The sequence below is a fragment of the Sus scrofa genome, chromosome 7, assembly GCF_000003025.6.
Source record: "Sus scrofa isolate TJ Tabasco breed Duroc chromosome 7, Sscrofa11.1, whole genome shotgun sequence".
Taxonomy (NCBI): Eukaryota; Metazoa; Chordata; class Mammalia; order Artiodactyla; family Suidae; genus Sus; species Sus scrofa.
This window is the reverse complement of record NC_010449.5, coordinates 117,571,737-117,586,677: the sequence shown is the minus strand read 5'-3', so window position 1 is coordinate 117,586,677 and position 14,941 is coordinate 117,571,737. Positions and strand designations below refer to the sequence as shown.

At 41.7% G+C, this 14,941-nt stretch overlaps 1 protein-coding gene across 5 annotated transcripts in view; it reads left to right on the top strand.

Annotated features, from left to right (window-relative positions):
• The window catches only part of ATG2B (autophagy related 2B), an 80,354-nt gene continuing 65,439 nt past the window's right edge, over nucleotides 27-14,941 (top strand). For 3 of the 5 annotated variants that reach the window (XM_021098162.1, XM_013978411.2, XM_021098164.1), the window contains exons 1-4: nucleotides 27-665; nucleotides 8,196-8,358; nucleotides 11,826-11,978; nucleotides 13,012-13,114. In XM_021098162.1, coding sequence (XP_020953821.1) covers nucleotides 504-665; nucleotides 8,196-8,358; nucleotides 11,826-11,978; nucleotides 13,012-13,114 — 581 coding nt within the window. In that variant the 5' untranslated portion in view covers nucleotides 27-503. 5 annotated transcript variants of the gene reach the window in all.

Below are 14,941 nucleotides of genomic sequence, written 5' to 3'. Positions count from 1 at the left end.
CCCCCCCCCCAGTGTGGCGTCACTTCCGTCTGCGCCCGGCCCAGGACTGGGAATCCAAGTCTCGCGAACGCGCCAGGGGCGTCCCGCAGCCGGGAGCGCGCCCCGCGGATGACAACAAATTCGTCGCGCGGCAGCGGTGGAGGAGTCCGTCTCAGCCCCGGTCGCAGGCGGTGCTGCCGCCTCGTGCGGTGTCTTGCACCCTCTTTCTGTGCCGACCAGGAACCCCTTGGAAGCCCCCAGGCTTGGGGCCGCTGGGACTCCGCACCTTGCCCGCGCCAGGCCTAGCGCGAGCGGCGCGGCGCTGGTGATGGGGTCGCCCTGAGGGACGCCCAGCGCTGAGCGGGCATGGAGGGCCCTCCCCGGGCCTAGGCCCCGCTGCAGCCTGGGCACACTGGCCGGGATCTGAGGCGCCGTCACCGCCGCCGCCGCCGCCTGGAGCGGGAGCCTGGCCCCGAGGCCGGAGCCGCCTGCAGCCCCCGTCAGCCCATCTGCCAGCCCTCATCATGCCTTGGCCGTTTTCAGAGTCCATCAAGAAGAGAGCCTGTAGGTACCTCCTGCAGAGGTACCTGGGCCACTTTCTGCAGGAGAAACTGAGCCTGGAGCAGCTCAGCTTGGACCTGTACCAGGGCACCGGGTCCCTCGCCCAGGTCCCCTTGGACAAATGGGTAAGAGCTGCCGGCGGCCAGCCTGGCGGAACTCACTCTACTCTTAAGGGCGCTTTGACCTAGTGTCATCCAGGATTGGTGACGTTCAGTCCCTCCCTGGGAATTGTTTGGCTCTAAGTGGGGCAGGACCCCAGAGAAATGTGTTCAAATGTTGTTTAATCTGTTTCTAGCAAGTTTGCGCTCCCAAATCACGTGCTCCAGAAACTTAACAGAGGTGATGGAGTCTACACTGTGGGAATCAGTGGTGTCTGGTTTTTTTTTTTGGTGGAGGGGAGGGCCGGGGGAGGTCTGCGGAAGGTGACCAGTGCTTCCCATGGGGATAGGAAGGGTTGCGGGGTGCTGTGCAAACAAACTCTGTTTCGTGGGCTGGGACTGCAGAAAGATTAAGGATGAGGAGGATCTTTGGGGATGTCAGCATGCCTAAATATTTCTTTATTTAGGGTTGATTCCTTGCACACTGCGGCCCCCCGGGCAGCGTTTGCGATGTGGAGGAAAGTTAGGTGAAGCCCTCCTCTGCCGGTTGCCTGCTTTTGCTTGATGATACGTTTATAAGGCCAGTCGGTGAATAGTTGCGTGGCTTTAATAGTGCTGTCTGGTGGTGCCTGTTTGCTTCACGTGACCGATCGTAAAAGCAGGTGTTGCAAAAGCGCTGACGCTGCAGCTTTCGGACATTTAAAAACCCGTTTTCCGCGCCTCATCCAGAGGTGGTGAATTGACTCCTTGTGTGAACAGGCGCTCATGTCTAGTTGCGCCTGCATCTGTATGTTTTCAGTGTAGAGTATTTTACTTCATGTGTACTCAGCCTTGAATGGCAAGAATGGAGTGGCTCTCTCCCACTCCCCCCCAATTTTTGATTCATTCCACTAGAGTTTGCTGCGTACAGTTTGAATTGGTTGTACCAGTCTAGAGTTTTACTATCCTAAAAGCCTTCCAACACAGTTTACATTTAGGAAATCATCAACTTAGGTGACCTTCCTGTGGTGGTTGAGCAAAACAAACGGAAACTTTTTTCCTTGATTGAAGCTGTGTGAAAAGCTTACTTTTTTTTTTTTAATATAAAAAAGTGCTTTAACAGAGTAATGACTTCCTTAGTGTAGAAACCTGAAAAACTCAAATTATGGTAGTACCTTATTATAATCCTTAAATTAGTTTCTGCTGATATAAGTTAAGCATATGATTTGGTCAGCAAGTGGGTGACTTCAGCTGGGAGTGTACTCAGGACGACCGCAAGAGCCCTGGTTCGACCAGCCAGCAGGAAGACGCAGTCCCACCCCACAGTAGCCCAACTGCTGCAGTCGGTCAGAGGACATTGGACGTGGTAATTCACCTGAGCTCAGTAAACATTGATGTAGTGTCTACCCCATGCCAGGCACTGTGTCGGGTACGGCATTGCTGTAATTCTTATAACAAAGTAGGGATTCTGATGGATACATTTTTTTAATTCATTGACACATGAGTCTGTACTTTTGGTACAGTTATGAATAGGCTATCTTGAAGGAAGAGGACTGGACATTTATTTATTAATAATCTTTTTGGGGTCAAATGACTTTATATGCATTCTTTTTTTTTTGCTTAGGGCCGCACTTGCAGTATATGGAAGTTCCCAGGCTTGGGGTTGAAATTGAGCTGCCTCTGCCGGCCTACACCACAGCCACAGCAACGTAAGATCTGAGCCATCTGCGACTTAAGCTCATGGTAACGCAGGATCCTTAACTCGCTGAGCGGGGCCAGGGATTGAACCTGTGTCCTCATGGATACAGGTTTGATATGGCTGAGCCACAATGGGAACTCCTGCATTATTCTTTAATGACTTTTCTTTTCTTTCTTTCTTTCCTTTTTTTTTTTTTTTTTTTTTTTTTTTTTTTTTTAGGGCTGCACCTGAGGCATATGGAGGTTCCAAGTCTAGGGGTCAAATCAGAGCTGTAGCTGTTGGCCTACGCCACAGCCACAGCAATGTGAGATCTGAGTCACGTCTTCGATCTATACCGCAGCTCACAGCAATACTAGATCCTTAACCCACTGATCGAGGCCAGGGATCGAACCTTCGTCCTCATGGATACTAGTCAGATTCATTTCCGTTGAGCCACAATGGGAACTCCTTTAATGACTTTTCATATTAACCCTCTAAGGATGGTATTGTTATTTCCATTTTACCATGGAGTTCAATAATTTGCCTCAAGTCACACAGCTTGCAAGTGATATAGTGAGAATTGAAACCTAGTTCAAGTCTAATTCCTAAGCCTATTATTTCTTCATTAATCACATGGCTTCAAGTCAAGGAAAGAGCAGTTAATGCTACTGAGCATCTGTTTATTACAGCCATGGTACTAGGCACTCTCACCGTGAGGTATTATTTAATCCACAATTGCAGTGGGGGAGTTGCCATTGTGACTCAGCAGCTTAAGAACCCATGAGGATACAGGTTTGATCCCTGCCCTTGCTCAGTGGGTTAAGAACCTGGCATTGCTACAAGCTGTGGTGTAGATCACAGATGCAGCTCGTATCTGGCGTTGCCGTGATGTAGGCAAGAAGCTGCAGTTCAGGTTCCACCCTGGCTGAGAACTTCCATATGCTGCAGGTATGGAGGTGGTATTAAAAAAAGAAAAAAAAAAATCTAATCCTCATGGGAAACCAGATGGTAATATTTGAATTTTACAGTTTGACTTCAGGATCATTGGAAGAATAACTTATAGCTGGACTTAATCTGAGGGTTATGGTTTTTTTTTTTTTTTTTTTTTTTGGTCTTTTTCCTTTTAGGGCCGCACCTGAGGCACATGGAGGTTCCAGGTGAGGGGTCTAATCAGAGCTGTTGCTGCTGGCCTACACCAGAGCCACAGCAATGCCAGATCTGAGCCACATCTGTGACCTACACACAGCTCATGGCAACACCGCATCCTTAACCCACTAAGCGAGGCCAGGGATCAAACCCACAACCTAATGATTCCTGGTCGGATTCATTTCCGCTGTGCCACAACGGGAACTCCTGAAGGTCATGTTTTATTCTGCTGCTTGAAGATGAGAGCCATGCCCAACCAAAGTGACAATGTCAAATAAAGCATCCAGCAAACACTGGCTCTTGCTGATTTCTTTATTCATATTATAGTGCGCTTCGTTGTTGACTAAGATAAATCTTGGTGTGTGACATTCAGATATAACTAAATTTCTGATTGCAAATTCAGTTACTTTCGACACTTGATTTTAATAGCTTTTAGGACTTAAAAAAGATACCTCACCCAAATGAGATTCATAGATCCAAATGGAAGACTCATATCATTGACAGTATTCCTGTTTCAGTTCTCAGCTATCAATTATGCACAGGATTGTGTTGAAATCTCCTGACATTCCCTTCTGCTTTGATCTCAATTAGTTACTGTTGCAATTAATCAGAAGGTGTTACTTTTTTTTTCTCTCAGGGCCACCGAAGAGGTGGCATATAGAAGTTTCCAGGCTAGGGGTCGATTCGGAGCTGCAGCTGTCGGCCAGTACCACAGCCACAGCAAAACTGGATCCTTAACCCACTGAGCAAGGCCAGGGATCGAACCCATGTCCTCATGGATACTGGTCTGGTTCCGTTAACTGCTGAGCCATGACAGGAGCTCCTGGTGTTGCATTTTTATACATATAACAATCAACTTTAAAATCTCTTTTAAAAACTCTTTGTTCTGGAGTTCCCTGGTAGGTCAGCAGGTGAAGGACACAGCATTGTTACTGCTGTGGTTCAAGTTCCATCCCTGATTCAGGAACTTCTGTTTGCTGTGGGTACAGCCAAAAAAACAACCACAAAAAACCTAAAACTCTTTGTTCAGAAGAATTTAGATTCATTGCTTAATATCTTTCATTTCAACTCCTAAATATTTGTCCTAAGAAAATATAGGACAACAGAAAGTTATTGTCATTTTCTGTCTCCTACAAAGATTCTGCTGTTTAAAAGTCTGTTTTTATTATCGAGTCTGATTGCTCAGGTGTCATCGTGCACTAAGTGTAACATCCAACCAAAGGTACCACTCTTCACCCTTCTCTTTGCGGAACTGCTAGTCTTCTCTTTGTACTGATAAAAGCCTGAGTGCGAATGCAAATGCCCATTTGTATCTTAAGTATAATACAGCTTTTAAATTTGTTTTATCTTTGTTTGAATTCTGATGCCTGGCTTTAAACTAATAAGGATATATTCTTTTCCTGTTTGGTCTCATGGTATGTATGAAAAAGAAGTGTATTGCTTAATGTTTGTGTTTCTTCATTCTGCCAAGCGCACCTGAAATTCCTAATAGGGCTCATCCTTTTGCTAGGTAGGCACTGAGGAAGACATGGAACAATAGTTTCATTTATAGAGTGTTTACTTGGTACCAGGAACCATGTTGGTAGCTTTACATATTATTTCATTTGTGCTTACAGTAATCTTAAGAAATTGGCATTATCTCTATTTTATGGATGAGGAAGTTGAGATTCAGAAGTTAAGAACTTGCCCAAAGCCACCCAACTTTGTAAGTGACCATCTAGGACCAAACACATATTACATCCAATTTTCTTTGAAAGATTTTAGAAAAATTACTATACTCCTTGTACATGTTAAAATTGGCTTAATTTTTTTAAATTGTAAGTTTAAATAGTTGAGGAGGATACTTTTTATTGTGTTGTAAATTCTGATATTAAAAATATAGTTTTTCTGGCCAGTAGCATATAAATACCTGCCATTATATATTTAAAAATATTTGAACAGGTCTTTAATAGTTGGAAATTTAACCTTGTATCTTTTTCTGTTGAACTCGTACATCCATACTACCTCTGCAAAATTTTATCATAAATTACAATTTTATGTTTCTGTCTTATCGATCATGCCATCATTTCTCTATAATAGAAACATGTAACTAACTTGAAATTGATCATAGTAAAATTTTTTGTTACCATTAAGCTTTCTTTTGTAATAGGTGGATATTTCTAGTGTGACACTTTAATTCCCATTAATGATTTCTTCATTTTTTTCTGAGGGTTGTTTTGTTTTGTTTTGTCTTTTTAGGGCTGTGCCCCTGGCACATGGAAGTTCCCAGACCAGGGGTCAAATCAGAGCTATAGTTGCTGGCCTGTACAACTGGATCTGAGCCTCATCTGTGACCTACACCACAGCTCTTAGCAATGCCAGATCCTTTAACCCACTGAACAAGGCCGGGGATCGAACCTGCATCCTCATGGACACTAGTTGGATTCTTAACCTGGTGAACCACAGCAGGAACTCCCCTTTATTTTGAGTTTTTTAACAGTTTTCTTAGTGGTTACTCTAGGGCTTACCATATTGATCTTATCAGAATCTCCAGATGATCATTAGGCTTTACGAATTAAATTTTTCCTATGGATTATATTATTATTGCAGTTATTGTAAGTGCATTTGATGAGAACAATGTAAATACATCGTACACTTGAGTAAGTAAAGAAGAACTTTTATTGGAAATATGTCTATTGATGTTACGGGTATGTTTCCCCTTCTTGATTGTCCAGGTACCATAGATGAATATATTTACAACTAGAGTTTGATAGCATTCAGCATTTCATTCTAAATTTTTAAAGAGTTATAAGCTGGAGAAACGCTGATGTCATAAGTAAGTAGATGAGAATTGTAGGAATTTTGCAGTAGCGTTATCACTTAGTTCTTTGAATATCTTTGAGTGTCATGTCAAAAATATGTATAAGATAGGGAGAGTCCAGAAAACTTATTATTGGCCCTGCCTGGAGCTTTTTACATCCTAGGCAGTGTGTAAGAGAAGATCAGGAAGGGAAAAAAGATTATTTTTGGCATAGTGAAGTGAGAAGGGAATATGGGAAAGGAGACCCAACATGATGCCGATGCTTTATGTCCCGTTTTTAGGGAAGAATGTATTTGAAGATCGCGGGTCTGATATTTATACCTTAAAACCGTCCACGCCCACGTGCTCTTTAAGAAGTGTGTAGGCTCACACCGACACCAGCATGAAGAAAGTAGTAGCCTCCGGTGGTAGACCGTGAGCCCGTCTGAATCTCAGTGTTCAGCGTTAGGTTTGTACATCATCATGACCCGACCTTTATGCAGCATAGCCTACAGGAAGTCCTTGACATGCGGATTGGCCTTCAATAAATACTTTTTACTTTAAAAGTAAAAAAAAAAGTTTATTCTGCTAACTGTTTACATTTGTTCTGTCTTCCTTCTGTTGTAGTTTGACACTCCACTGAAATTGCTCTCAGTGGGATCATACATACCCTAACTTCAGTGGGCATTTAAACATCTTTCATTCTTGTTGGCTTTTGTTGCACTTGATCGCTTTTGTCTGTATGTTGTCTTTCCACAGTTTTCTGGGGCAAGAGGCTCTCTTGATTTTCCTTTTACCTCTCTGTTTGCTTTTTTCCCCATAGTTTATTTTGCAGGTTCCTCTTTCTTAATCTGTTTATCAGGGTTCTCTCCTGGACCTCCTGCCATTTTACTCTACGTTGGTTCCCAGGGTTCTCTCCTGGACCTCCTGCCATTTTACTCTGCATTGGTTGTCTCTCCTCTCCCATGTTTCTTTCCCCGCTGTGTTTATCATGCCTCCCTGAGCTCTAGACCAGAATACCCAGCTGCCTCCTAGACGTCTCACCTCTACGGCTGCTCACATGTCATCTTTGGAATCGAGCTCCTTTTCCCCTTCTCCTTCCCGTCGCAGGAAGCGGCACCATGATCTAAGGCATTGTTCAGGCCAGCAACCTGTTAGTCATTCTTCATGCCTTCTTATCTTTACCCCTCATGTTGCCAGTTAATTCTACTTCCTAATATATTACAAAAATCCATCTGTTTCTGACATTCCTCCTTGTCACTATCCTTGCCAAGCCAGTTTTTCTTTTATGACAGCCTTTTTGCTTGGGTTGCTTTTCTCCAACACATGCTCTGTATGGCGGCTAAAAGTTATAATCTCATAAGGACACCCTTGCTTCAGATCTTTTCCATGTCTTCACATTGCGTTTGAGATACATTTCAGACTCTTTAACATTAATTACAAGGTTTTTGGATCCCACTCACTCTTATCTACTGAGCCTTATCTCTGACTCATCACCCTGCATCACCCAGGCGGGCCACCCGAAAGCAGCTCCCCCGCCCCCCTCCCCGAGGCCACTGCTCTTGTATCTCAGAGACCTGTGCTTGCACTCTGACTTCTGCCTTCATGTCCTTCTACATGCTCTTTATTATCTCTTTTGACCACTGTGCCCAGTTAACTCCTCAGCGTTCTGGTCTCCGCTTTAAATAGCACTTCCTCCAGTGGCCTGCCTTGAATCGCCAGGTTAGGTTCTTTTATAGGCTCAAACAGTACACGGTGTATTTCCTCGGTCATGCAACTCATTACACTTTAATTCCACGTGTCTTTCATGGTAAGCTATTTTATAAGCTTAGTGAGGACCAGGGGTCGTCTTTATTTTGATCCCTGCTTCTTTATTCTTAGCACCTGACACATGTATGAACGAACTTAGTATCTTTGAATACGTTACCATCTTAAGTTCTTGTGATTTCAAAATGCACTTGGTTTCTCTCTTTAGTGTCTCAACGAGATCCTGGAGTCCGCAGATGCGCCTTTAGAAGTCACTGAAGGATTCATTCAGTCCATTTCTCTGTCAGTTCCATGGGGCTCCTTGCTACAGGACAATTGTGCACTGGAAGTGAAAGGGTTAGAAGTGGTCTTCCGACCTAGACCTCGCCTAGGTAGGTGTGTTACGTGCTTCTGTTTGTTTCTATTTTTACTTTTTGGAGATTGGGAATGTAACCTAATTGCTTAAATTCAGTATTTATTACTTTTCGTTGTATTTGTGAACTTTTTCAGTAGATTAAATTTAGGAATGTGAAGCGTAGAGGTGTGTCTGATTGTATCTTTGCAGTTATTTCTGTCACCCTGCCCCCCAGCAGGAACTTTAGTGTACAGAGGGTTGGTTTAATTATTACCAGTTATCTAAAGTGAAGTATAGATTTACAATGTTTCAGGTATCCTGCAGATTGCAGAGTGACTCAGTTGTGTGTGTGTGTGTGTATGTGTGTGTGCGTGTGTATTCTTTTTCAGTTCTTTTCCATTATAGTTTATTACAGGATATTGAATAAAAAGTGACTTATGTTTTAAAGATTCAAGGTATTGTGCCAGAAAGCAAGGAAGTGCTCAAAAATTGATGGAGAAATAGTAAAAGGACATAGGACTGGGTTTGAAGGGGCTCCCATTGGCCAAATCTGGAAAACTTAATAATGACAAACAGTAAACAAAAAGGATGATGACAATGTTGGGTTATAACACACTAAATAAAAAAAAAACAAACCCTAAGTCCATGTTGATACAAATAAGTAAATACATATGTAAGGGGGATAAGGAGAAGGGAAAGCTCTTTCTTGCTACTCGCTATGAACAGAGACACAAGAATAGCATGTTTTCAGCCACCATAGTAAAAATTACTGTAAGCGAGGATCATAGGTGAACACGAATACCATTCGGTGGGGGGTGGTGTTCAGGAACTTGATATCTAGACAGTGTCAGAATATCCCACTGTTTACGTCTTATTTGCAGAGGGAAAAGGTTCTTTTATAGTGGGGAAGATTGACAGATCACACTTAACCCATCAGTAATGGCTCAAACTGACATCATGTGTGTCCTGATGTGACGGACCAGGAAGGACGTGTACATCCTGCTAAAAATGCTTAGTCTCAGTCAGATCATAAGGAAGCAGTCAGGCAAATCCAAAAGAAGGGAAATTCTGGAGTTCCCATTGTGGCTCAGGAGAAACAAATCTGACTGGTATCCATGACGACTCAGGTTCGATCCCCAGCCTCAGCTGTGGCTCAGTGGGTTAAGGATTGCTGTGAGCGTCAGTGTAGGTTGCAGACATGGCTTGGATCCCACGTTGCTGTGGCTGTGGTGTAGGCTGGCAGCTACAGCTCCAATTTGCCCCCTAGCCTGGGAACCTCCGTATGCTGCAGGTGCAGCCCTAAAAAGACAAAAAAAAAAAAAAGAAAGAAAGAAATTCTGTAAACCAACTGGTTAGTGGTGTTAAAAGTCAGTGTCATGAAAAGCAGTAGAGAGAGAAACTGTTCAGATTAAAGGAGATTGAAGACGTGAATACTAATTGTAATGAGTAATTCTGTTTTTTCCTTCTTTTTTCCTATAAAGGGTGTTATTGAGGCAGCTGGGGAGATTTGGGTATTGATTCCATGTAAGGTTTATTGTGTTGATGTTAACGTTGCTTGGGTGTGTTAATGGTGTTGAACTTTTTTTTTTTTTTTTTTTTTTTTGTCTTTTTGCCATTTCTTGGGCTGCTCTCGTGGCAAATGGAGGCTCCTAGGCCAGGGGTCTAATCGGAGCTATAGCCACCGGCCCACACCAGAGCCACAGCAATGCAGGATCCGAGCCATGTCTGTGACCTACATCACAGCTCACGGCAACGCCAGATCCTTAATCCACTGAGCAAGGCCAGGGACCGAACTTGCAACCTCATGGTTCCTAGTCGGATTGGTTAACCACTGCGCCACAACGGGAACTCCTACACCTCTTTCTTAGGGTTGAAAATCTTCAAAAGAAAACTGGGAGGGAAAAGCTTTAAAGTAGTAGTAAGTCATTGCTTATAAGTATATGTGCGTTGTAGCTTTATTACACGTATGATGTGTTCTGATTTATTGCATGCCAGCTAGTGTTCTGGGTGGTTTACAAATACTATTCTCACAATAGTTTTTATTATCTCCATTTTACTGAATAGGAATCAAAGCACAAATAGATTTAATTACTTGTCAAAGTCATAGCTAATTAAGTGGAAAAGATGGGGTCTGACTCAGGCCCTTCAGTTCTGGAGCCCCTGTTCTTAACCATTCTGCTGTATTGTGTCTTGGATTGTCTAGTGCAGAGTGTGGTGTGTGTGTTGTGTGTTCGTGTCTGTATGTGTATTTTATAGGCTTGTAAAGCCATGATGGTGAATCATCTTAAATCATGAAGTTATTAAATTCTTTCAGTGGCAGATGAAGTTTATAAAGATGTGTTTTAAGTATTATAATCCCAAGTGCTGCCTGAAACACCAAAGTTAAAATTATGCTCATAAAATTATAGTATTGTATTTAAAAAATTGGTAATCTATGCATGGGAATTCTTCATTATCTAGTATTTAATTAATGACAATATTTTATCTTTTAACCAAGCTGAGAAGATATAGTAATAGTAATTTCCTACAAGAAGTCAAAATATTTTCCCCTTGCTTTAAAAATATTTGGGACTTTTAAGCAATAATTCTGGTAATCTCTGTCAGTTTGTTTTGAATAACAAGAGGAAGTGTGGTGGAATTCTCTCATAAGGGAGAATGTGGAAGGGACTTCGCAGTCATGTGTTCCTTCTCCGAGGATGCTTTTCTGTTTTATCTACATTTATGCTACCCTTCTAAAGCCCAGGTCACTGCTGCCTCTACTTTCCTGTGAATTCCCTTAGCCAGAGATTTAGTCTCTTCTCTTAGCTGTCATAACATTTTCTGTTGACTCTCAGTAGCTGCCTATTAACCTCAATTTTATCTCATTTCTTCCACTATCTTGTAGTCTCTTTGAGGGTAGAATTAATAATTACTTCATTTTTCCACCCCTTCCAGCAAGGTCAGCTAACTACGGCCTGCAAACCAAATCTGGTCTGTCACCTGCCTTTGTGAATGAAATTTTGTTGGAACATCACTATATGTATACACACACTCATTCATTCATTCTTTGTGGCTGCTTTTGTACATGGTTGAGAGAGTTAAGTAGTTGCATTAGAGACCGTGTGGCCCACAAAGCCTAAAATATGTTTACTCTCTGGTCCTTTCCAGAAAGCTTGTTGACCCCAGCTCTATAGTCCTTTGAACAGTACCACCTATATAAAATATCATTAAATACTTGAATGAATATATGAATTAATATTTGGCATACATATATATATCTATCATGTAATGAGAGCACATGTTTCTGGACTTCTCTGTGATCTTTTTTTATTTTTTCCTTCTCGGTTATGAGGTGATCTGTAAATCTCAGGAGTGATTTTTAGGATTTTGTAACCCTGGGTAACACCGTGATGCTAACTATCTCTTGGAGGACCAAGAATTTATCTATTTAAAATGTATAATTTTAATAAATGGCTTTCTTGTAACTGCATGAAATTATTTAAAATTAATCTATATTTTCTGCAGCAACTGGTTCTGAGCCTATGTATTGGTCAAGTTTCATGACTAGCAGTATGCAACTGGCAAAAGAATGTCTTAGCCAGAAACTAACAGATGAACAAGGAGAAGGATCCCAGCCTTTTGAAGGACTTGAAAAGTTTGCTGAAACCATTGAAACAGGTTTGGCATTGTTGAGTATTTTCAAACATTTGAGATATATTTTGTAATTTGGTACCTTTATTTAGTAACCCTTGTAGAAGAAAAACTCATTGGAGTGATTTTTAAAAGAATTGCTGTTCTTGGGAATTTCCGTTGTGGCTCAGCAGAAACGAATCTGACTAGTATCCATGAGGACGCAGATTCGATTTCTGGCTTTGCTCAGTGGGTCAAGAATCCAGCGTTGCTGTGAGCTGTGGTGTAGATGCAGCTTGGACCTGGTGTGTTGCTGTGGCTGTGGTGTAGGCCAGCAGTTGCAGCTCTGATTGGAGCTAGGTTCCTAGCCTGGGAACTTCCATATGCTGCAGATGCAGTCCTAAAAAGACAAAAAGAAAAAAAAAAAGAATTGCTATTCTTCCTTTAGTACTTTAGAATTGAGGTTATTTTAAATATTGCATTCAATGTAATTTCATGTTCTTCGTTACCCTAGTTTCGCCTTTGTATATTTTATTATTCTTACCTAATGAAGGGATTAGAATTCAGCAGATTGGAGTTCCCGTCGTGGCGCAGTGGTTAACGAATCCGACTAGGAACCATGAGGTTGCGGGTTCGGTCCCTGCCCTTGCTCAGTGGGTTAACTATCCGGCGTTGCCGTGAGCTGTGGTGTAGGTCGCAGACACGGCTCAGATCCTGCGTTGCTGTGGCTCTGGCGTAGGCCGGTGGCTACAGCTCCGATTAGACCCCTAGCCTGGGAACCTCCACATGCCGCGGAAGCGGCCCAAAGAAATAGCAAAAAGACAAAAAAAAAAAAAAAAAGAATTCAGCAGATTGTGTTAGTTGTTGCCCCAAGTTGAGATGTAACATGGGGTAAGTGCTCAGCAAGGCAAAATATTTACTACAAACTCAGGATTTGGGGATTTTCTTTTTAAGGAATGAAGTTCAACTTTTATTTTGTAAGTTCTTAGTAAAGTTCTTTACTTGGTATTTATTCCTTTCATTAGAAGTGTTTATTTAGTATACATATGATCTCATGTTGATGGTTACCTGTTTACTCTAGTACTAAGAAGAGTAAAAGTCACTTTTATAGACACTGTCTTGAGAATTGAACATGTGCCAGAAAATTCCAAAACTGGAGCTGCACTTGAAGTTCGAATAGAAAGGTAAGACTTCTTATGTCTGAAAACAAATCACCCTATTCTTTCCTTTATAAGTAATAAAATCTGACTCTCATGAGATTTCAGGATGCCTTTGGAGATTAGAGGTGATTAATCTAATATATTAAATTAATATGTTATTTGTGAATAAAGTGCTGTTCTCCAAGTTATGTTTTAATCCCATTATTGAAAGTACCAGTTGGGGTATAATTATATATAATATAATATAATACTATGAATATTTGTATTCACAAAGCAAGTCATTCTCTTTTAGTTAGTATCAAATCAAAATAATGGATACTTGGGATTTCCTGTTGTGGTGCAGTGGAAACGAATCTGATTCAGAACCATGAGGTTGCAGGTTTGATCCCTGGCTTCGCTCAGTGGGTTAAGGATCTGGTATTGCCATGAGCTGTGGTATAGGTTGCTGACGCAGCTTGGATCTGGCGTTACTGTGGCTTTGGCATAGGCTGGTGGCTACAGCTCTGATTAGACCCCTAGCCTGGGAGCCTCCATATGCCTCGGGTGTGGCCTTAAAAGGACAAAAGACAAAAAAAAAAAAAAAAAAAAAGACTATTTGGGTGGTACTAAGTTAAGTACTCCTGTTGGAAAATTTCAGTTTTTTCATCTGAACAGTGTACCGTTTAGGTGTCTGATTAATATGGAAGACTTCTTTCTTTTCTTTATTTAAGTGCTACTGCTGCTTTAGACTAAAATTGCTGTTTTAGGATTCTGTGAGGGTATTTTAAAGTCAATATGTACAATAGTGATTTACTTAAAAAGATATAAACACATCACTTTTAGCTTTCTGTGGATGACCACCTCAAGCTCCTATAAATAGCTGTAAAACAGGTATTTACAGTGCACTACTGAGTGTTGCTTTGAGGTAGCGGCTTGTCACTGTTTCTGAATGCCACGTGGACTGCCACAGAGATAAACAGAATGAAGCATCAAAGGAACTTTTGTGGATCTACTGGGAAACTTTACCAAATTCTAAGCAGATATGTTCCGGTTTCTCTTTCACAAAACATACCTGTTAGTGAAACAGTTATTGTTAACAGATCTTTGAAATTAGGCTGAATTACCTTGAATGGAATATTTATTTATTTTTTTATTACTCAATGAATTGATCACATCTGTAGTTGTATAATGATCATCACAATCCAGTCTCACAGGATTTCCATCCCACACCCCAAGCACATCCCCCCGCTCCCAAACTGTCTCCTCCAGAGACCATAAGTTTTTCAATGTCTGTGAGTCAGCATCTGTTCTACAAAGAAGTTCATTCAGTCTTTCCTTTTTTCAGATTCCACATGTCAGTGAAAGCATTTGATGTTGGTGTCTCATTGTATGGCCGACTTCACTTAGCATGATAATTTCTAGGTCCATCCATGTTGCTAAAAATGCTGGTATTTCATTCATTTTAATGGCTGAGTAATATTCCCTTGTGTATATGTACCACATCTTCTTGATCCACTCCTCTGTCAATGGACAGTAAATGAAATATTTAAAAAAAATCTAAAACCTCATGAATTTAGGACAACATTATTTTTATTTAAGCTGTCGATGAGTTATAACAACTTACCTAGGGGGAGTTCCCATTGTGACACAGTGGAAATGAATCCAACTTGTATCCATGAGGATGTGGGTTTGATCCTGGCTTTGCTCAGTGGCTTAAGGATCTGGCATTGCTGTGAGCTGTGGTGTAGGTGGCAGACACAGCTCAGATCTGGTGTGGCTGTGGTGTGGGCTGGCAGCTGCAGCTTGGATTTGACCCTTAGCCTGGGAACTTCCATATGCCAAAAGTGCAGCCCTAAAAAGCAAATAAATAAA